Source organism: Ranitomeya imitator, chromosome 3, assembly GCF_032444005.1.
Source record: "Ranitomeya imitator isolate aRanImi1 chromosome 3, aRanImi1.pri, whole genome shotgun sequence".
NCBI lineage: Eukaryota > Metazoa > Chordata > Amphibia > Anura > Dendrobatidae > Ranitomeya > Ranitomeya imitator.
Window position 1 is genome coordinate 263,216,005 of NC_091284.1, and position 23,399 is coordinate 263,239,403.

The 23,399-nt window shown below is 44.7% G+C and overlaps 1 protein-coding gene across 1 annotated transcript in view; it reads right to left on the minus strand.

The window, feature by feature from the left end:
• The window catches only part of HEATR6 (HEAT repeat containing 6), a 116,284-nt gene that overhangs the window by 48,694 nt on the left and 44,191 nt on the right, over positions 1–23,399 (minus strand). The window contains exons 5-8 of the mRNA XM_069756424.1: positions 14,864–14,978; positions 12,871–12,972; positions 10,618–10,752; positions 8,617–8,897 (exon numbers count right to left, since the gene is read on the minus strand). Of these exons, the coding sequence (XP_069612525.1) occupies positions 8,617–8,897; positions 10,618–10,752; positions 12,871–12,972; positions 14,864–14,978 (633 nt within the window). The remainder of the gene's footprint in view (positions 1–8,616; positions 8,898–10,617; positions 10,753–12,870; positions 12,973–14,863; positions 14,979–23,399) is intronic.

Here is a 23,399-nt window from a genome sequence, read left to right on the forward strand (position 1 = left end):
GATTGTTGTGGTTATCTGCTTCCTACTTTTCATAAGGGTTTCAATCAAACTCGGGGAGAACCCTTTGTTTTTCAGTAACGCCCTTTCAAAATCCATGCCGTTAAATGAAGGTTCTTTACTTGCGGATGACTGATCGGCCCCTGGTAGAGCAAATCCGGAATCTCCGGAAGTACCCAGGGATCCTCCACTGACATGATCCTGAGCCAAGTGAACCAGAATGGGGCAATCAATATAACCCTGGCTCGATCTTCCCTTATCTTCCTGACTACCAAGGGTAATAGGCCTAGTGGAGGAAATGCGTATGCCAGCTGAAAATCCCAATTGATCAGGAAAGCGTCTACGGCTAGAGGATTTTCCCTGGGACTTAGGGAACAGAATTTTGTTGTCTTCCGGTTGTCCCTGGTAGCAAATAGATCTACATCTGGATGTCCCCATTTGTGGACAATCTGATCGAACACGCAATTGTTTAGGGACCACTCCCCTTGTCTCAAGGTGTTGCGGCTTAGAAAGTCCGCTTTGACGTTTTCCTTTCCTCTTATGTGCAGTGCGGATAGGGATAAAAAGTGATTCTCTGCTGTCTGGAACAGACGATCCGCCACTCTCATCAGTGACTCGGAATGAGTTCCACCTTGATGATTTATGTACGCGACCGTCACCCGGTTGTCCGAAAGGATCTTGACATGATGACCCTGCAGATATGAGAGGAATTTTTTTACTGAAAGCTCTACTGCCATTAATTCTTTCTGGTTGGAGGAGGCTGATATTAGGGAAGGGGGCCATAGACCCTGAACCATCATGTCATCCATGTGTGCTCCCCAACCCGCAGGGCTAGCATCAGTAGTTACCACACGTGTTACCTGACACATCCAGGGAACCCCCGCCGATAAGTTTTCACTGACTAGCCACCACCTAAGAGATGAGAGTGCTTTTGGACCTAAAGTAACCTGACTCTGCAGGGACCCCTGTAAGATTTTGTCATTAACCAGCACCTCAGCTTGTAATGGTCTGGTGTGGAATTGGGCCCAACGGACAGCGGGAATGCAGGAAGTTAAGGAACCCAATAGAGACATAGCCTGTCTAAGGGTCATGGATGGTTTGTCAATTGCCTTAGACACCTGTTGCTGAATATGTAAAGATTTGTCGAGTGGAAGACAACATTGTTGTGTTTCTGAGTTTAATGATAGTCCTAAGAATCTTTGTATTTTTTGAGGCTGTAAACGGGATTTCTCATAATTTATGATCCACCCCAGACGCTCCAGTCTGGATGTGGCTGTTTCTAGCTGGGACAGGCAATGGTCTGCTGAGCTCCCTACTATAAGGAAGTCATCCAAGTAGGGAATGATCAGGATGTCGGACTCTCGCAAGTGCGCCATAACCTCAGCCACTAGCTTTGTGAACACTCTAGGAGCTGCTGATAAGCCAAAGGGGAGCGCTCTGAACTGGAAATGGTGAATGCTACCCTCCATTGACACCGCTACTCTCAGGAATTTTTGGAAATCTTCATGTATTGGAACATGATAGTATGCATCTTTAAGATCTACAACTACCATAAAACAGTGATTAAACAATATCTTTATTGCTGAATTAACCGTTTCCATTTTGAAGGATTCATTAACCAGGAATTCATTAAGACGCTTTAGATTAATGATCGTTCTAAACGATCCATCTGGCTTTTTGATCAGAAAAAGCGGAGAATAAAATCCCCTTCCTTTTTCTGAATCTGGAATTTCCACCAATACATTCTTGGCGCATAAGTTCATGACTTCAGCCTCTAGGGCTGCTTGCTCCAGGGGGGAGGAACGATAAGGGGTTACTTTGAATTTATCCCGAGGCCAATGATTGAAGTCCAGCTTAAGACCTTTAGTAACAATGCCTCTGACCCATCTACTGTTCGTTATGTCAAGCCATGCTGAGGAGAATGCTGACAGTCTGCCCCCCACAGGGATTGCTAGTCATTGGTCTGGTTTTTTCTGATCCTTTGAGGAACGGCGAAACATATATCCCGTACCTCTACCGCGTCTGTCTTCCCATCTGAAACTCTCTCTAGTGGGAGAGGACCCGCGTTTCTTCCCACGACCAAATCTTCTTCGACTGAAGGGTCGTCGGTAGGATGCCGAGTACAGACTTGGGAACTTCTTTTTATCATCGCTTGCCTTTTCCAGTAACTCGTCCAGCATTGGACCGAAGAGATACTGTCCCTCGCACGGAATGGCGCAGAGCTTAGTTCTGGACTGGATGTCCCCTGACCAGCACTTTAACCATAGGGCCCTGCGAGCCGCGTTAGATAGACCTGCTGCTCTGGCCGCCATTCTGACAGAGTCCACAGAAGCATCCGATAGGAAGGCTGCAGCATTCTGAATTGTCGGAAGCGCTTTCAAAATAGAATCTCTGGATGCCCCATCCTTCAGCTGAGACTCTAATTGATCTAGCCAGACCATTAATGATCTGGCTGTGCATGTTGTGGCCACTGCTGGTCTGAGGGATCCAGCCGCCATCTCCCAGGTACCTTTAAGAAAGATATCCGCCTTTCTGTCTAGGGGATCTTTGAGGGACCCCATATCCTCAAAGGGTAATGAGGCTTTCTTTGACGCCTTTGCTACGGCCGCGTCCAACCTCGGAGCTTTATCCCATGTCTCCACCACCGGATCATCAAAGGGATACCTTCGTTTTAAAGCTGGCGGTAAGGCCCCCTTTTTTTCAGGTTTTTTCCATTCACGGAGTATCAATTCTTTGATCTTCTCATTTACCGGAAAAGACCTATGTTTCTTACGATCTAACCCACTAAACATTAACTCCTGTTTGGAGGGCTGTGATTTGGGTTCCTCTATACCCATCGTGCCCCTAACTGATTTGACTACCTTGTCAATCTTATCTAAGGGTAGACAAAATCGTCCAGACTCTTCATCTGATGAAGAGGAGAAAGGACTAGAGAGAAATATTTTCTTCTCTTTCCTCTTCTGATGAATTAGAGTCCACAGGGGTCCTATGCTTCGGGCCTTCCGCTTGGGATAGGGATCGTAATGACTCCCTTACTTCCAGCCGGATCATTTCTTTTAAATTTGCCGTACTCACGGACTCTTCTGCTACCTGGGGGAGGACAATATAGGTGATAACTACTATCTGACCTAAGGTCACTTCCACCCAACCACTCCTGTAGACCTCACCGTCTGTTGTATACAGGGGGCACATAACTTTTTAGTACAGGAGTCGGGTAAGGGGACTCCACAGAGGGCACACTCCTTATGCTTGGATTTTTCCGTACTTTTCTTCCCCTGGAAAGATAAAGTATAAGGGGCCCGCGTCACAGAGTGAACTTTCACGTAGATCACTTACCCGTGCGCCCAAGTCAAATACCGGAATCCGAGGGGGTTCTTTCCTAGACGAAGCTCTGGATCCCTGTTCGGATGAGCTTTTCCGACTAGGTTGGTCGCCTCTATCCTTTTTGGGCTTCTGACGCATCTCGTCTGACAGCTGCTGCTGCTGCTGCTCACCACCACTCTCCATGACGGATTATGACCAAAAGCATGGTTCTGAAATTGTGACCTGCTTATATCCCCCTTGGATCCGGTCAGCAGATAGGCCAGCGCTATCCCTATTGGTTCCTGGACACAGCCAGGAGGGCAGAGGGCTGTATGATGAACCGGCGCTCAGATGCGATGGGCGCCGCCATCTTGGAACGCCCGCGCATGCGCAGACGCCCGGCGACCCGGAAGCGGCTACCAGACTCCGCCCCCCCACGTCACCGCACCCGGAAACGCTCCAGCACACGCTGAGAGGGGTGCAGGACGCCGGGGACGGATCGGCAGCGCTCCGGAGCTCGCCCACACATCGGAGCCCGGCACCCGCAGCCATGCTGCACCGCTGCACCACCAATGGGAATACTTACCTGCGCCGACGCTGATGGATGCAGGAAATCCTCCGGACTCCGCTCCCTGCTGCGAACACCACCGACGTGCAATCCAGCAAGGACCACCGTGGTGTCTCCAGGGATCTCCGCACCGGCCGAGGTAGGAGACCCCCCCGCTACCGTAATCGGCCGGCCGGGCCGGCCTGGGCTCCTTCGTCTGTAGGCACCCGTCCCCTCAGGAACAGGAAAACAACTGAGGCAAGGGAGAGGTACCGCCCTTTTGTATCTGTAGGTTTCCTGTTCCTAATGGGCGGATCCCCTCTCTCTGTCGTGCTGTCATGGGAGTCCGAGTAAATGGAGTTTCACACTGGAGATTTCTTTTCCTGCATCTTGGACAGCGTACCATACTTAAATCATCTCAAAACCTTTAAGAGAAGGATATGTGCATCCAGATCTGCTCTTCTGTGCAGATCTGCTCTTCTGTGCAGGGCTGCTCACATAGCTCACCATTTTCAGGTGTGATCTTTATACCCGTTTGCTAGAACTGGAGCTAATGCACTAAGCTGACAGACAGCCGTGAGCCACAATTCATGGGACCGCGAGCCACATGTGGCTCCCGAGCTACAGGTTGGGGACCCGAGGTAAATAATAGTGATGAGCGAACATACTCGGTAATCGAGATTTCCCGAGCACGCTCGGGTGTCCTCCGAGTATTTGTAAGTACACGGAGATTTAGTTTTCAGTGCCGCAGCTGAATGATTTACATGTTAGCCAGCATAAGTACATGTGGGGATTCCCTAGCAACCATGCAACCCCCACATGTACTTATGCTGGCTAACATGTAAATCATTCAGCTGCGGCACTGAAAACTTAAACTCTGAGTACTTACAAATACTCGGATGACACCCGAGCATGCTCGGGAAATCTCGAGTACCGAGTATATGCGCTCATCACTAGTATAACACTGTATGTGCCTTGTTAGCCTTCCTGGATGTCAGAGCAGGGGTGGGGAACCTCAGGCCCTAGGGCCATTTAAAGCCCTCGATGACCTTTTATCAGGCCCCCAAGCAGATTCTCAGGGCCCGAATTCTTGGGCAAGGAGCTGTATTTATTTTATTTTTTTTTAAATTCATTTATTAAAGGGCCACTGTCACCCCCCTCCAGCCGTTATAAACTAAAAGAGCCACCTTGTGCAGCAGTAATGCTGCATTCTAACAAGGTGGCTCTTTTAGTTTTGTGTTCATGTATTACTAAAATAAAGCGCTTTGAAACTTTTCAAAAATACCTAATCTTTGTCCACAGAGGCGGGTCCTCAATCCCCAGCTTGAACGGTACTCTGCCATCACTCACATCTTCAGGGGCTTTCGGCGCCGCCCCCTCCGCGCGGTTTTCTCTTCAAAACCGGCGCCCGCGCTGTGTAAAACTTTGTGGGGCATGCGCAGTAAGCTCTGGCGGTCTGACGTCCCAGCCAGGCTTGCAGACTGCGACTGTGCTGGAAGTGCGGCCACCCACCTCGTGAATCCCTAAAAAAAATTTGAACATGGTGTCCCCATGTCTCTCCTTCCAGTACCCCAAATAAGCATATTAATGGGTTCAAAGGAACAGAAATATGTACAAGGGAGGTTAGTAACGATGTTACCTCGCTCCAAAAGGATTGAACAACTGGACATCCCCATACCATATGTATAAAGTCTGCTTCCCCTGTTTGGCATCTCATACATTCTGAAGAGTTAGTTCAGCCCATTTTAAATAGTCGTGATGGGGTTAAATACGATTGATGTATTATATACAGTTGGATCATTTTATTGTTGGCCAAGGGAGATACCCCAGATGGGAATTCAAGAATTGTCTCCCAGTCTTCATCTTGAAGATCAGGAACTAGGAGTTTCCATTTTTCTTTGACCGGCAATGCCGCCGAATCAGCACCCACGGACAACATATGTGTATACAATGTGGATATAAGACCCCGGGGTCCCTGTGATTTAAGGATCCCTATTGTCACGGATCCCTACAACGTGGAGTCACTTATTCGTCACGTGCCTGCTCTCACACGTGACTTGGGGTTGTGCCTGCAAGGGCTAATCTATCTCCCCTCACAGTCCAAGCATTCAACCTCTGTCCTATGCTGTAATGGGAGCATAAATCACACACCGTATAATATGAAAATAAGGAGCACTACCGAAATAGATATAATGAAAGGGAGGTGCAAAAAAGCCGGTAGTAAGTAATGTTACGTTCACATTTGCGTTGTTGGGCGCAGCGTCGTCGACGGATACCGACGCATGCGTCATGCGCCCCTATCTTTAACATGGGGGGCCCATGGACATGCGCCGGTATGCGTTGTCATTTTGACGCACCAGACAGGGCGCGGACGACGCTACTTGTAGTGTTTTCCCTGCGCCAAAATTCATGAACTTTACTATTTTATGACAACGCATGCGTCAAAAAACTCTGCGTTGTGTATATGCGTTGTGGGTTGCGTTGACGACGCTGCGCCCAACAACGCAAATGTGAACGCAGCATTACAATATAAGCAAAAAAGAAGAAAAAGCACTACCGTATAGCCTGCACACTACACCACACAATTATAAGAAAAAATATAACAAACTTTATTTGGTACACCATGACAAGAATATAAAACGTAAGTAAAATTACATAGGCACCCCACTCACAAAAACCCCCAACATATACAATATAAAGTGAATATAATGCTAACGGAGATCTATAAAAAATATACAATGAATCATTATAATGTATGAAACAGTATGTATGTCAAAGCTCCAAATGCACCATAGACAAAAAATTATATATATATAAATATATATAACTAGATGGCAGCCCGATTCTAAAGAATCGGGAGTCTAGAATCCATATATACTTTATTTATTCAAATGTAAGAATAATACAATTAATAAATAATAGTAAGAAAGAACAAAAATAATAGGCAGTATATGGAGAAAACACCAAACAAAAGTTCAAAATTGGTGTGAAAATGTCACTGAACCACTTCACAACTAAATATATATAGTTTTGGTAAATGGTATCATTTTTTTGACGAAATTCGGCAGGAGCTTGAAGAGCAACGTCACTGGGCCCGCCTCCACGCAGTAGAAACTTGCTGTGAGGTAAAAATTCAAAAATCACACCAAAATGGCGGGCGGAGTGTGTCACAGTACGGCACGTTTCTGATTGGTCGCTCACAGCAGGCGGCAACCAATCAGACACTGGACACTGTTGACGTCACTTAGCTCCGGACATTAGCTCCGGACATTAGCTCCGGACATTAGCTCCGGACATTAGCTCCGGACAAAGCCACGGAAGTTGGCACAAATTGCAGGAAGTAGTATTCTAGGCAATTATATATTAGATAAGGTGAAGGCCCCCTAGATACCTCTATATATTTGCAGGGCAGATGTTATCCTGCAACCAAACAATGCAAACAAGAAAAATAACCCACCAATCAGCACAAGTCAAAATAAAGTTATGGCCCACATGTATAGGATATATAGGTGGCCAAAGGGCCGCAGCCTATGTGCACTAAATAGAGTAGGCCAGAACAAGTATGAATAAATGCCACTATGCCATAAGCCACAAATAAAAAAAAGAGTCAAGCAATGCTGAAATGCTGGAAGAACTTGCCAGGGTAACAAGGCGAGAACCACCTGAAGGGGGATGAAGAGATGGAGACCAGAGTGGGGTGCCGCTACAACAACCCAACGCATATCGCCGTAACCCGTACAGCCCTGTCTGGACATCCAAGGGGTTAACTCCCCCAAGGATGGGACAGGGCTGGTGGTCCGGCATGTAAAAACGAATAAGCCTGGATGCAGAAGGGGGTACGTGGAGGTGGCACTCCGCATTCCTGTCTGTTGTCGGTGTGGGGAGAGCGGTGCCCTTAAGGGATCTGTTGCCTCCTGTAATCCAATGAAAAAAAGGTGAAAAATAAAAATGAAAAATAAAAAAAATAGCTTAAACTGTAGATGTGGTCTGAAGATCAGAGCACATGTGCCTCCTTGTGACACACAAGTTTGAACTGGTTTGGCTGGAGCCAGGGTGTATGGATGTATACTGCAGAGGAGGGGCTAATCTTTTTTGTATCTAATTAGTGTCAGCATCATAACACCCATGGTCCTGTGTCCCCTAATGGGGCGAAGGAGAAAGTGGTATATAACCACTTGAACATGTATAATAATGTAATAAGTGTAAATTTGTTTATAAATATAACGATATAACAATATAAAGTACAGCTGGAACACAAGTAAATTTGCCAATAGATACAGTATTTGCCAACTCCTCAAGTAAGGCTATATTCATACCCACATTCACTAAATTACCGTATATCTATAATGCGCGCACATGCTATAAAGAACCAATGACTAAAGAACATTGGCATACCTTTCATTTCCCTTTATTGAAAAATGCAGCTGACTACACTTTTCAATAAGAGGAAAAAAAATTGCAAAATAAGATAGAGAACACTTTTTTTAATAATGAGAATCAATGGCCAAATATGTGTAAATGCTAACAGACTACAGATTCCGAGAACATGGAGTGTGTGCTGTAAGCCTTTTTGGGCACAAAAAATAATGTTTTAGCGCCACTTTATCAGCAAATCTGTACGTGCTTTAGCATACAGAAATCAGATTTCTTCTTGGCTCAATAAACGATACGTTCCCTCGAAGAGGGCTTGCTGCACAGCTCAAAAAGATACCAACTGTGCTTAGCCCAATCCAACTAAGGTCGCATAACAAAAAAAATACATTCCTAACCTTATTTTACTCTGCAGGCTGCCTTCTGCGTCTGAATATTCAGAGTCACTGCTGTAGAATTTCCGAAATCTTGAAGGTGAGGCTATCGTATCTTTGCCAATAGTTTTCATCGGTGATTTTTGGGGACCCAAGTAGACGCTTGAATTTGCATCTCTCACACTCATTGTTAGTTTGTCTAGAGTAGGTACAAGACCAGCCGACAAATCATTCTCCATTTCTTCCCTTTTTTCTTCTCCTTGCTGGCCTTTCTTAGGTTTACATCTAGATTTCTTCTTTCTATTCTGCATTATAAAACAAACAAATAAAAAAAACAAACAAACAACTTTTTAATGCTAAAAAGTACAGGGCTAGGTAAAAGAGGAGCAGCCAAAAGTGTTCAATTTTTGCTCTTTTTTTGCCCTTTGCCCACTTGAGTATTCAGTTTTCTCTTAAAGGGACTCTGTCACCTGAATTTGGTGGGACTGGTTTTGGGTCATATGGGCGGAGTTTTCGGGTGTTTGATTCACCCTTTCCTTACCCGCTGGCTGCATGCTGGCTGCAATATTGGATTGAAGTTCATTCTCTGTCCTCCATAGTACACGCCTGCGCAAAGCAATCTTGCCTTGTGCAGGCGTGTACTATGGAGGACAGAGAATGAACTTCAATCCAATATTGCAGCCAGCATGCAGCCAGCGGGTAAGGAAAGGGTGAATCAAACACCCGAAAACTCCGCCCATATGACCCAAAACCAGTCCCGCCAAATTCAGGTGACAGGTTCCCTTTAATAAATTCGCTATAAGGTTCCAGAAATAAGGCCTTTTGATTGTGTTAATTTTTCTGGTCTTTAAAAGGGGATGTTGCTCAGAGGATTCTCTGGGGGTGGAGCAGTGTGTCTTTTGGCGGCTCTGTATTATTACCCTGCATGCAACGCCCCATTAGTAAAGACCATAAAAATTAGCCCTAAATAAAAAGACCAATATGTCTGGAACTAGGCAGCAATACTTGGAATACTCATGGGCGCAGCGGGAATAATAGAACAACAAGTGGCCACCTTTAACCTGTAGGAAGCAGACACAACGCATTGTTTTTCCTTTTTTAATAATAAATGTTGCTATGATCGCTAGAATTATTTTCTATTTCATTTTACTAAATATTTTTGCATTATGCAGATATAGTCATAATGGCTGTGGTTGCTGAGGATATGACAGCGACCGGGCCTGGAGTGCCCGCCGATGAGCTGAATATTAAGGCTATATTCACACTTTGCGGATTTTGCTGCGGATCCGCAGCGGATTTGACCGCTGCGGATCCGCAGCAGTTTCCCATGAGTTTACATTTCAATGTAAACCTATGGGAAACAAAAAACGCTGTGCACATGCTGCAGAAAAATCCGCGCGGAAACGCTGCGGATTACATTCCGCAGCATGTCACTTCTTTTCTGCGGATTTTCAGCTGCTCCAATAGAAAACTGCAGTTGAAAATCTGCAGAAGAAAACGCAGTAAAAACCGCGATAAATCCGCAGTAAAAACCGCGATGGGTTTTCACTGCGGATTTTGCAATTCCGCTGCGGAAAAATCCGCAGTGGAATCTGCAAAGTGTGCACATAGCCTTAGCGTGACGGACAGGATTGTCTTTACTTAGGAGAAAGCGGTGACATTTACCAAAGGATTTGTTGGTAAAAGTATTCCAGTTTTTTTGCTTTGGGATTTGTTCCTGGTTTGCTGGCCTCTGTATAACTCCGCCCACACCACTTATTATGCATTATGTACAACAAAATCAGTGCTGGGGGCGGGGTTACACAGAGCTCATGAATGTGGAGGACTATATGGCAGCAGGTTTACTAGTCCTCCAACGATAATCTCCTGCTAATAAAACGGTGATTTTAACAAAACTGCACCAAGCAACCCAGTAAGTGACACAGTGCTGGAATCAGGGTCTCTGTCTCTACATTATGCTGCTCTAATGGTAAATGGCAAAATAATCTGATGTCAGATTCCCTTTAATAAAAAAAAATCTCTTACCCAAGTCGGTCGAACTGTGGGTTCACTTTGCTCCGGTTTCAAAGGTGATCTTCCATCATACTGAGGCAAAGGTGACGGATAGAGTACTAAAGGCATTTCTACATTGAGCCCAGGAAGTCCATGAAACATATACTTCTGCAATAAATTAACAATTAAATATGCATCTAACTCAACTAGGGTTACACAACCCAAAGGACACACTACTACTAAGCACAGGGCCTCCCCCACAGACCAAAATAGTTGTGCATGTCACCCTAAGGCAGACGAACACAGAGTACTTACTATTTGAAACAAAATACAATAAAAACAAAAAACAAGACTATCATTCAATAGGTAGAAAAAAGGTTTCTAACCTGCATTTTATGTGTCTTTGTTTAACCCTTTGCATTCCTCTTTAAAATGTATCACTTTTCCCACCATACTTTCCATGTAGTCAGGCTCTCTAGTGACCTAGAGCAGGCACCTTCCATTGGCGCCCTGTATCTGCTGCCCACACATCTCGCACCACTTAATCTAATATCGCAGACCAATAAGGCTTATTAGTTTATATTTATTTAATTGCCCCATTGGACAAATAATCAGCACATTTGGGTTCCAGTACCATCTCTATGCTGACGACACCCACTTATACACTTCTTCCCCTGACATCACCCCCACTCTAATTCAAAATACCAAGGATTGTCTGTCTGCTGTCTCTAACATCATGTCCTCCCTCTATCTGAAACTAAATCTCTCCAAAACTGAACTACTTGTGTTTCTCCCTTCTACTAATCTCACTCTACTCAACATCGAAATTACCCTGGAGGGTTCAACCATAACTCCCAAGCAGCATGCCCGCTGTCTTAGGGTCATATTCGACACCGAACTTTCCTTTACTCCCTATATCCAATCACTCACTCACTCCTGTCACCTGCATCTTAAAATCATCTCCAGAATCCGACCTTCTCTCACCGATGAAACTGCTAAGATTCTTACTGTCGCTCTCATTCATTCCTGTCTGGACTACTGCAACTCTCTTCTGATCGGTCTCCTTCTTACCAAACTTTCTCCTCTCCAATCCATCTTGAATGCGGCAGCCAGGGTCATATTTCTGTCCAGCCGCTTCACTGATGCCTCCATCTTGTGCCAGTCATTACACTGGCTACCCATTCGCTACAGGGTCCAGTATAAACTCATCTCTCTCACCCACAAAGCTCTCCACAGTTCTGCACCGCCTTATATCTCCTCTCTCATCTCTGTCTATCACCCTACATGTGGTCTCCGTTCTACAAATGACCTAAGACTAACATCCCCCGTAATCCGAACCTCGCACCTCCGTCTCCAAGACTTCTCTCGTGCTGCGCCAGCTCTCTGGAATGCACTTCCCCAGACGATCAGACTGATACCTAGCCCCGACCTATTCAAGCGCGCTTTAAAAACCCATCTCTTCAAACAAGCCTACCAAATGAACTACTCAGTAAACTAACTTTGTCCTGTTCCCTCCTTCCAAATATTATCTGCATGTGAATCTGCACCCTACTATTCATCTGTCTCCACACGATAACTGCACTTGATACTTGACTATTGCACTTAAACACACGGGCTGATGACCGGATCAAGCAGCTTTATATGAAAATCCCTATTTATTATAATTGCCAGACCTGAAATAAGAAGCACTTTTCACCTATTGTGTCCCCCCATTTCCTTGTAGATTGTAAGCTTGCGAGCAGGGACCTCACCCCTAATGTCTCCGTTTAAATTGTCTTAACTTGTACTGAATTTATTGTTTGTACATGTCCCCGCTTAATTGTAAAGTGCTGCGGAATATGTTGGCGCTATATAAATAAAAATTATTATTATAATTTCTTTGGGGGCTGCATACAAAACAAATAGGTATACAGGGTATGGGAAAATGAAGATGGAAAGTTAGTGCATAAAGGGTTTTTTTTAAATCTGGTTTTGACTCTTAGAAAGTGGCCAAGATATGTGTGAGTAGACACCGAGGCAGCACGCTCAACTATACAAAATGATAACTAAAGCTGTGGAGAATGCCATGTGCAGGCAGTTTTATTACATAGGAAAATGTGTATTTAATACTTTATACACAGTAAGCTGTATTGGCTGACAAAGTGTACTCTACCAGACAGTGGGTGTACTGACTATTCATTAGTTCAGGGCAGACTTGTAAGCATTTTCAGTTAGCTGTTAAAATAGATATTAAGCACACAAAATATACCACAGTCAGAATATTTGACAATTAAGTAAATGTAATACCTTTAGCACTGCTAACAAGGATCCAAGTAGATCGGTTTCCATGAGGATCATTTTGCTACCATTCAAAATAGACTGTATGCCTTTCAAAGAATTTTGGAACAACTGGAAAAGATACCAAGAAATGTTTTACATGTACGGTAATTGATTTATTTCCAAACATCCCAATCACCTCTCTCCAGCCCATTGATTTCTTTACAGAAATTAAGTGCTCACCTCCCTCCCCCTTCACAATGCTCTGATCTCAGCACCGGCAGTTTCCAGAGCAGTTCTCATCAGGGCTCTCACTTTCCTGAGCTGTGCGCTTGGTTAAATGCTGAGATAATAGTGTAGACTCAGAACAAACATGGGGGGGCTATTAATGTGTTGAAGATCCTGTCCAGAACTACCACTGAAGAAGGATTGTCCACCCCACAACCAACCAGGAATTAAGAAGACTGCAGAGCTGTGAGCTGCTCAAGAGACAACTTGAGAATACCCCAGCCCAGTTCTGTTACCGTCCCTACCAATTGGTATTATCAGTGCAGGACAGGATAAAGAAGCTGAACACAATGAGACACAATGATAGAAGACATTGCTAGAGCTTGGAGCGCAAACCACTTAGCAGCAGATACGCAGCCCCCTAGACAACCAGACAGTTTAAAAGCAGACATGTTTTTTGTAATGCTGTATATGATATGCACTATATAGCTGTATGTGGCTGTGGCTTACCACACCACTGCTGGGAAAATAGTGGGAAGTGTAACATAGCAGCTAGCACTGGGATCTTTCTCCACTACCTCACCATCTGGCCCTACCTTTAAACAACAAGCAATTTAACTTTTAACCCCTTCATTACTTGATTTCATAAGACTTGGCCATAAAGGTCTGCACTGCTCCAGACCATTAAAGATAAAACCATCGCTGTGCGTTGTCCACACCAACAAAACAAAGACGTTTATTCTGTAAGGAGAAGCACAAAACCGAAAAAAAAAAGTCTCAGTCCTTAAAGGGTTAGTTTCTAGTCACGTCATGTAAACTCAGTACTGTTTTATGCCATTCACGGCTTTGCCAGCCAGGTGCTCCCCCCTTTGGGCTTAAAGGGAACCCAGAACTAATGCTATTAACCTGCAGGTAAATAGTGTTACCAACCTGCCAGGCGCCCGCTGAACAATGCGGGGAGAAAATGAACTTTATTCTCCCCAGCAACGTTCGGTGCTGGTTCAGTCATCTCTGAGTATACAGAGCGGCAGCCGTCAGAGCGGTGACTGAACCCCGAACGCTGCTGCGGGATATAAAGTTAAGTTCCCCCCATGATAAGTTCCCGGGCATGATAGTAACGCTATTAACCAGCAGATTAACCCTCTATCTCCAGGTGAATAGAGTTTGTCTGGTGACAGGTTCCCTTTAAACACAAGGATGTAGCTACAGAGCAGGCAGGGACAACAGAGAGCAGCCACAGACTGGAGCTGGGGTACTAGACGGCAGATATAAATGGATATGATCCCTCCCTATTTTTCAATACATAGAAAAAAAAAAAAACCAAACGCTCCCACACAACTTCCCACCGCACCTCTGCAGGGCGTCATCGTTGTCTTCTGAAGCTAGCAGCTGACTTCAGCATCCAAGCGATGGGGGCGCACGACGTCACTGCCATGCGCCCAGTCACGTGGACACCGACGTCAGCCGTTGCGTGCCAATTGGCCAGCAGTGTGCATTGTGGAGCATGGACTCGGCAAGATCATACGCTGTAATACACTCGGGCACCATTTTGTTGAAGACACTGTCTGAGAATTCACAAACACGGTGTCTTCAATAAAATGGTGCTGTGGTGCGGTATATGCACAGGCGCTAACTCAGGCACCACACTGCGCATACGCCGCCCAGCCCGTGAAATCCATGCACCTTCCATATCTTCCACAAACTTCTAACAGGAGGTTACTTTCCGCTATTATTCCCATATTTTCAATTCTAGTCATTTTCTGGTAGGAGTGCTTGAGCTGTACCTGGAACTTACAGTGCATATTGATATTTCATCCGCTACATTAAGTCTTGAGGCTTGGAGAACGGTAAGAAAAATTTTAAAACAGGTCATTCGGTATGGTTCTTCCAAGTAAGGTTCCCCAGAAACACTGCAAAGAAATAAAATAGACTGCGTGAGAGCACAGAAATGTAGGAAGCAAATGCATATTTAGACAGCAATCTGTGTCATTTGGTATTTCAGATGCTTAAAGGGAATCTGGCAGTAGAATCAGTCGTCTATATGGGCATGTAGGTCATGGGAAGCGGAATACAATGATACCTTGATGTCTTATTCCTGAGAAATCCACATTTTTTCTTATTACGTAACTGAGCTGATCAGATCTATGGCCAGACACAAATTGACCAAAGGAGAGCAGACTGTCAGTCATTACATGTCTCACACTGGTAACACCACTTTTCATTTAATATAAGTTCTGCAGGCAGATTGTTGGGCAAATCTGTGTCCGGCCTATAGAGATCAACAGCTCAGTTACATATTAAGAATTTAGATTTTTTTTTTCAGGAACAAGACACCGGATCGCAGAGAACAAGATGTCAGTTTACTCAACTTTCCATCAGCTGCACACCCTTATACAGAGGCTGAAATAAGTATTGAACCAGTCACCAAGTAAATAGGTGATATTGACAAGAAATTCTTATCAGATGTCGTTAACAATCCATCTAATCGACACAGGCAAAGACATCTACTATATAATTGTCCAAGGGTCACTTCCGTCTGTCCTTCTTTCTGTCTTTCTGTCACGGATATTCATTGGTCGTGGCCTCTGTCTGTCATGGAATCCAAGTCGCTGACTGGTCGTGGCAAAACGCCCACGACCATTGCCATGACCAATCAGCGACGGCCACAGTCTGGCAGCAATATGGCCGCTCTTTCCTCCCCGCAGTCAGTGCCCGCTCAGTACTCCTCTCCAGCCAGCCCTCACACAGGGTTAATGCCAGCGTTACCGAAGCGCGGTGTAACGCACTCCGGTTACGCAGCTATTAACCCTGTGTGACTAACTTTTTACTATTGATGCCGCATATGCAGCATCAATAGTAAAAATTTCTAAAGTTACAAATAATAATAAAAACCCTGTTATTCTCACCCTTCCATGTCACATCCTGTCCTCGGCAGTGCAAGCAGCAGGTTCCGGTGCTAAGGATGCTATGCGAGAAGGACCTGCCATGACGTCACGATCATGTGACTGCGACGTCATGACAGGTCCTGCGCTCATACCAACCCTGAGACCGGAAGCTGCCAAGTGCACCGCACACAGGCGAGAGGACTACAAGGCGCCCTTGGAAGGTGAGTATATGTTTCTTTTTTAACCTGTTACATACGTGGCTGGGCAATATACTACGTGGCTGGGCAATATACTACGTGGCTGGGCAATATACTACGTGGGCTGTGCAATATACTACGTTGACATGCATATTGTAGAATATCCGATGCGTTAGAATCGGGTCACCATCTAGTCTATATATATAATTGTCTAAGGGTCACTTCCATCTGTCTGTCTGTCTGTCATGGAAATCTCAAGTCGCTGATTTTGTCACGACCAATCAGCAACGGGCACAGCCCAGCGGCAAAATGGCCGCTCCCTACTCCCCTGCAGTCAGTGCCCCCTCCATACTCCCCTCCAGTCGGCGCTCACACAGGGTTAATGGCAGCGTTAACGGACCGCGTTATGCCGCGGTGTAACGCACTCCGTTAACGCTGCTATTAACCCTGTTTTGACCAACTTTTTACTATTGATGCTGCCTATGCAGCATCAATAGTAAAAAGATCTAATGTTAAAAATAATAAAAAAATCATTTTATACTCACCTTCCGGCGCCTTTCCTGCTCCTCGCGACGGTCCGGTCCATGCATTGCTGTCTCGCGAGATGATGACGTAGCGGTCTCGCGAAACCGCTACCTCATCATCTCGCGAGACCACAATGCACTCTTGGGACCGGAGAGTCGCGAGCAGCATCGGTGAACGCCTGGGCTGGATCGGGGGCCAACAGAGCGTGAGTATATAACCATTTTTTATTTTAATTATTTTTTTTTAACAGGGATATGGTGCCCACATTGCTATATACTACGTGGGCTGTGTTATATACTACATCTCTCTGCTATATACTATGTGGGCTGTGCTATATACTACGTGGCTGTGGTATATATTACGTGGCTGGGCAATACACATACATCGCTGTGCTCTATATTACTTGGCCTGTGTTGTATACTGCGTGGGCAGTGTTATATACTACGTCTGTGCTATATGCTACGTGGCTGTGCTATATACTACTTGGCTGTGCAATATATTACGTGTGTTATATATACTACGTGGCTGGGCAATATACTACGTGGCTGAGCAATATACTACGTGGGCTGTGCCATATACTACGTGGGCTGGGCAATATACTACTACGTGGCTGGGCAATATACTACTACGTGGCTGGGCAATATACTACTACGTGGCTGGGCAATATACTACTACGTGGCTGCGTGTTATATACTGCGTGGGCAGTGATATACTACGTGGGCTATGTTATACGCTACTTGGCTGTGCTATATTTCTCTGCTGCATCTGTGCATCATGAATCGTGGTATGTGTTAAAGAGGAGGGCCCACTGAGACTCTTTTGCCCGGGGCCCTCAAAAACCTGGGCTGCGCTATATACTACATGGGCTGTGTTATATACTACGTGGGCTGTGTTATATACTACGTGGGCTGTGTTATATACTACGTGGGCTGTGTTATATACTACGTGGGCTGTGTTATACACTACGTGGGCTGTGTTATACACTACGTGGGCTGTGTTATACACTACGTGGGCTGTGCTATATTTCTCTGCTGTATCTGTGCATCATGAATCGTGGTATGTGTTAGAGGGGGGGCCCACTGAGACTCGCCCGGGGGCCCTCAAAAACGTGGAGCCGGCTTCACAGATTGGTCACGCCTGGCCGCGACCAATCAGCAACAGGCGCAGTCCGCCCGCGAATTGGCAAGGAATTTGAACCACGCTTCGCTAATTGGTCGCGGCCGGCCGGCCGAATCCTGTATATAAATTGCATTATTCTGAAAACTTCATAAATAAACTACATACATATTCTAGAATACCTGACGCGTTAGAATCGGGCCACCATCTAGTAAAACCATAGATGTCCATAAATTAAGTTAAGGGTGATAATGAGAAATAACACAGGGACATGTATTGAACACATGAAGCAAGAGGTAGAAAAAGCCATGGAAAGTTCTGACACCAGCTGTAGTTGGAAAGTAATCCTGCCACTTTGCGAAAAATATTATCAGCTGGTTCAACTGATGGCCTATAATAAAGTGTCTCATTCAAAGTGCCACACAAGAACCAGCTCATGACCTTCGCAACGTTATTGTCACAAAACATACTGATGGCATTGGTTACGGAAGAATTTCTAAACTTGAAGGTTCTATTGAGCACTGTTGGGGCCATAATCCGGAAGTAGAAAGATCATCATTTCATCAAAAACTGCCTACAGCCATATGCTCCCCACAAGATTTAAGACAGAAACGTGAAAAGAGTTATCAGAAAAGTTGTCAAAGACCACCAGTGGAGAGCTACAGAATGACCTGGAATCAGCAGGTACAATTTCTTCAAAGAAAACAATAAAGGTACCGTCACACTTAGCGACGCTGCAGCGATACCGACAACGATCCGGATCGCTGCAGCGTCGCTGTTTGGTCGCTGGAGAGCTGTCACACAGACAGCTCTCCAGCGACCAACGATGCCGGTAACCAGGGTAAACATCGGGTAACTAAGCGCAGGGCCGCGCTTAGTAACCCGATGTTTACCCTGGTTACCATCCTAAAAGTAAAAAAAAACAAACACTTCATACTTACCTACCGCTGTCTGTCCTCCAGCGCTGTGCTCTGCACTCCTCCTGTACTGGCTGTGAGCACAGCGGCCGGAAAGCAGAGCGGTGACGTCACCGCTCTGCTTTCCGGCTGACCGACGCTCACAGCCAGTACAGGAGGAGTGCAGAGCACAGCGCTGGAGGACAGACAGCGGTAGGTAAGTATGAAGTGTTTGGTTTTTTTTACTTTTAGGATGGTAACCAGGGTAAACATCGGGTTATTAAGCGCGGCCCTGCGCTTAGTTACCCGATGTTTACCCTGGTTACCAGTGAAGACATCGCTGAATCGGTGTCACACACGCCGATTCAGCGATGTCTGCGGGGAGTCCAGCGACCAAATAAAGTTCTGGACTTTCTTCCCCGACCAGCGACAGCACAGCAGGGGCCTGATCGCTGCTGCCTGTCACACTGGACGATATCGCTAGCGAGGACGCTGCAACGTCACGGATCGCTAGCGATATCGTCTAGTGTGACGGTACCTTAAGTAATGCACACAACCTCCATGACCTGCATGCATGCTCACCATGCAATGCTCCATTGCTGAACAAAAAGTATCTTAAAGAGCGTTTAAAGTTTGCTCAACGGCATTTAGACAAGCCTGTGAAATACTGGGAGAATATAGTTTGGTCAGAAATGACAAAAATTGAACTCTTGCGATGTCATAATACACACCATATTTGGATGCCAAAAGGCACTACAATTTACCCCCAAAACACCATACAAACAGGAAAGTTTGGAGGTTGGAACATCATGGTGTGAAACCTTTTCCGCATACGGCACTGGCAAACGTCATATAATTGAAGGAAGGTTGAATGTACAAATCCACTGAGACATTCTTGAAAAAGTCTGCTGCCATCTACCAGGAAGATGAAGATGACACGAGAATGGACATTTCAGCAAGACAATGATCCCAAACAGACAGCCATGGAAACACTCAATTGGTTTCAGAGAAAGAAAATAAAGTTGCTAGAATGGCCCAGCCAATCATCTGATCTGACTTCAATAGAAAATTTATGGGAGGAACTAAAGCTCAGAGTTCAAAGAAGGAGCCCACGGGACCTTCAGGATTTGAAGAGTCTTTATGTGGAAGAATGGGCCAAAATCACATCGGAGTAATGTATGCGACTAGTTTCTCCAAACAGGTGGCTTCTTGAAGTTGTCAACACCAACAAAGGCTTTTACGAATTGATTACATTTTTAATTTCAGTAAGTATGCTCAATACACAACTAAATTTATGGACATCTACGGGTTGACTTCTTTGCCTGTGTGGATTGGATGGGTTGTTATGGACATCTGGTGAGAATTTCACTTCAACAGCACCTTTAGAAATTTACTTAGAAAATTGGGGACATGTTTAATACTTATTTGACCCACTGTAGATGGCTTAGAAGGGTTAAACATACGAAAATTCCCTTTACAAAGTTATACTCCAACCCCCCCCCCCCCCCCTCAAAACAAAACAGTATCTCCTATCCATGGCACAGGGAAAAAATTGCTGATTACTGAAGGTCTGACTGATGGAACCCCCAGTCATCCTAAGATCAAGGCCGCACATGAACATCTTCATTCTATTTAGAATGGAGCTGCTGAATGCTGGTCTCTGGGTCCTAAAGCCCCGAGCTCAGAATTTGCTGGGGTCCTAGTGATATTTAACAAATGGGTGATAAAATGTTTTTTTTTTTTTTTAATTCTGCAATAACCTTTTAACCCCTTAACGACCAGAAGGATATTTGTTTTTGCATTTTCTTTTTTTGTTCCCCTACTTCCCAGAGCCATAACTTTTTTTATGTTTTGGTCAAAATGGCCATGTGAGAACTTGTTGTTTTGCGAGACGAGTTGTACTTTTGAATGACTCCATTGGTTTTAACATATTATGTACTGGATAAAAAAAATGGGAAAAAAAATTCCAAGTGCTGTGAAATTGCAAAAAAAGTGCAATCCCACAGTTTTTTGGGTTGTTTTTTTTAATCCTATTCACTAAATGCTAAAACCGACCAGCCATTATGATTCTCCAGGTCATTACGATTTCATAGACACCAAACATGTCTAGGTTCTTTTTTTATTTAGGTGGTGACAAAAAAAATTCCAAAGTTTGTTTAAAACATTTTTTTATTTTTTTTTTAAAAAGCACCATTTTTCGATACCCATAGTGTCTCCATTTTTCGTGATCTCGGATTGGTTGAGGGATTATTTTTTGTGCGCTGAGCTGACAATGTCAATGATATCATTTTGGTGCAGATATGATCTTTTGATCGCGCGTTATTACATTTTAATGCAATGTTGCGGTGACCAAAAAAAAAACGCAATTCTGGAGTTTTTACGTTTCTTGTTACGCTGTTTAGCGACCGGGTTAATCGGGTGATTCTGAACTTGGCGATACCAAATATGTGTATGTTTGATTTTTGTATCGTTTTATTTTGAATGGAGCGAAAGGGGGGTGATTTGAACTTTTACTATTTTTTTTTACTTTTTTGCATGCTTTAATATAGTCTCCATGGGAGATTAGAAGAAGCAGTTGTCTGATCGGCTCTGCTGCATACAGGTGATGATCAGATCGCCTGTGTGAAGTAGAAATGCTCACTTGCTATGACCACTGGATAGTGCTCATAGCAATCCAGCAATGACAACCATAGAAGTCTGCGGGAGACCTCTGGTTGTCATGCCGACCCATTGGTGACCCGCGATCGTGTGATGGGGTCACCGATGGGCGGGTTTAGTGACGCGCTTCCGGTAAGCGCGAGTTAACAGCCGTGGGTGGATCGCGATTCCACCTGCGGCTGTTGCGGGCACATGTCAGCTGTATATATCAGCTGTCATGTGCCCGGAAAGGTGAGGGCTTAGCGCCAGAACCCACACCAAACAGGGGAGTCCGACATTGGCATACTATTATGCCCGATCTCGGAAAGGGGTTTAACCCCTTTACCCCCAAGGGTGGTTTGCAAGTTAATGACCGGGCCAATTTTTACAATTCTGACCACTGTCCCTTTATGAGGTTATAACTCTGGAACGCTCCAACGGATCCCAGCGATTCTGACATTGTTTTCTCGTGACATATTGTACTTCATGATAGTGGTAAAAATTCTTTGATAGTACCTGCGTTTATTTGTGAAAAAAAACGGAAATTTGGCGAAAATTATGAAAATTTCGCAATTTTCCAACTTTGAATTTTTATGCAATTAAATCACAGCGATATGTCACACAAAATACTTAATAAGTAACATTTCCCACATGTCTACTTTACATCAGCACAATTTTGGAACCAAAATTTTTTTTGTTAGGGAGTTATAAGGGTTAAAAGTTGACCGCAATTTCTCGTTTTTACAACACCATTTTTTTTTTTTTAGGGACCACATCTCATTTGAAGTCATTTTGAGGGGTCTATATGATAGAAAATACCCAAGTGTGACACCACTCTAAAAACTGCACCCCTCAAGGTGCTCAAAACCATATTCAAGAAGTTTATTAACCCTACTGGTGCTTCACAGGAATTTTTGGAATGTTTAAATAAAAATTAACATTTAACTTTTTTTCACAAAAAATTTACTTCAGCTCCAATTTGTTTTATTTTACCAAGGGTAACAGGAGAAAATGGACCCGAAAAGTTGTACAATTTGTCCTGAGTACACCGATACCCCATATGTGGGGGTAAAACCACTGTTTGGGCACATGACAGAGCTCGGAAGCGAAGGAGCACCTGACTTTTCAATGCAAAATTGACTGGAATCGAGATGGGACACCATGTTGCGTTTGGAGAGCCCCTGATGTGCCTAAACATTGAAACCCCCCCACAAGTGACACCATTTTGGAAAGTAGACCCCCTAAGGAACTTATCTGGATGTGTGGTGAGCACTTTGACCCACCAAGTGCTTCACAGAAGTTTATAATGCAGAGCCGTAAAAATAAAACAAAAATTTTTTCCAACAAAAATTATTTTTTTAGCCCCCAGTTTTGCATTTTCCCGAGGGTAACAGGAGAAATTGGACCCCAAAATTTGTTGCCCAATTTGTCCCGAGTGCGATGATACACCATATGTGGGGGGAACCACTGATTGGGCGCATGGGAGGGCTCGGAAGGGAAGGAGCTCCATTTGGAATGCAGACTTAGATGGAATGGTCTGCAGGTGTCACATTGCGTTTGCAGAGCCCCTAATGTACCTAAACAGTAGAACCCCCCACAAGTGACACCATTTTGGAAACTAGACCCCCTAAGGAACTTATCTAGATGTGTTGTGAGAGCTTTGAACCCTCAAGTGTTTCACTACAGTTTGTAACGCAGAGCCGTGAAAATAAAAAATAAAAAAAACTTTCCCCCCAAAATTATTTTTTAGCCCCCAGTTTTGTATTTTCCCGGGGGTAAGAGGAGAAATTCGACCCCAAAAGTTGTTGTCCTATTTGTCCTGAGTACGCTGATACTGCATATGTTGGGGTAAACCCCTGTTTGGGCGCACGGGAGAGCTTGGAAGGGAAGCACTGTTTTACTTTTTCAACGCAGAATTGGCTGGAATTGAGATCGATCGCCAGGTTGCGTTTGGAGAGCCCCTGATGTGCCTAAACAGTGGAAACAACCCAATTCTAACTGAAACCCTAATCCAAACACACCCCTAACCCTAATCCCAACAGTAACCCTAACCACACCCCTAACCCTAATCCCAA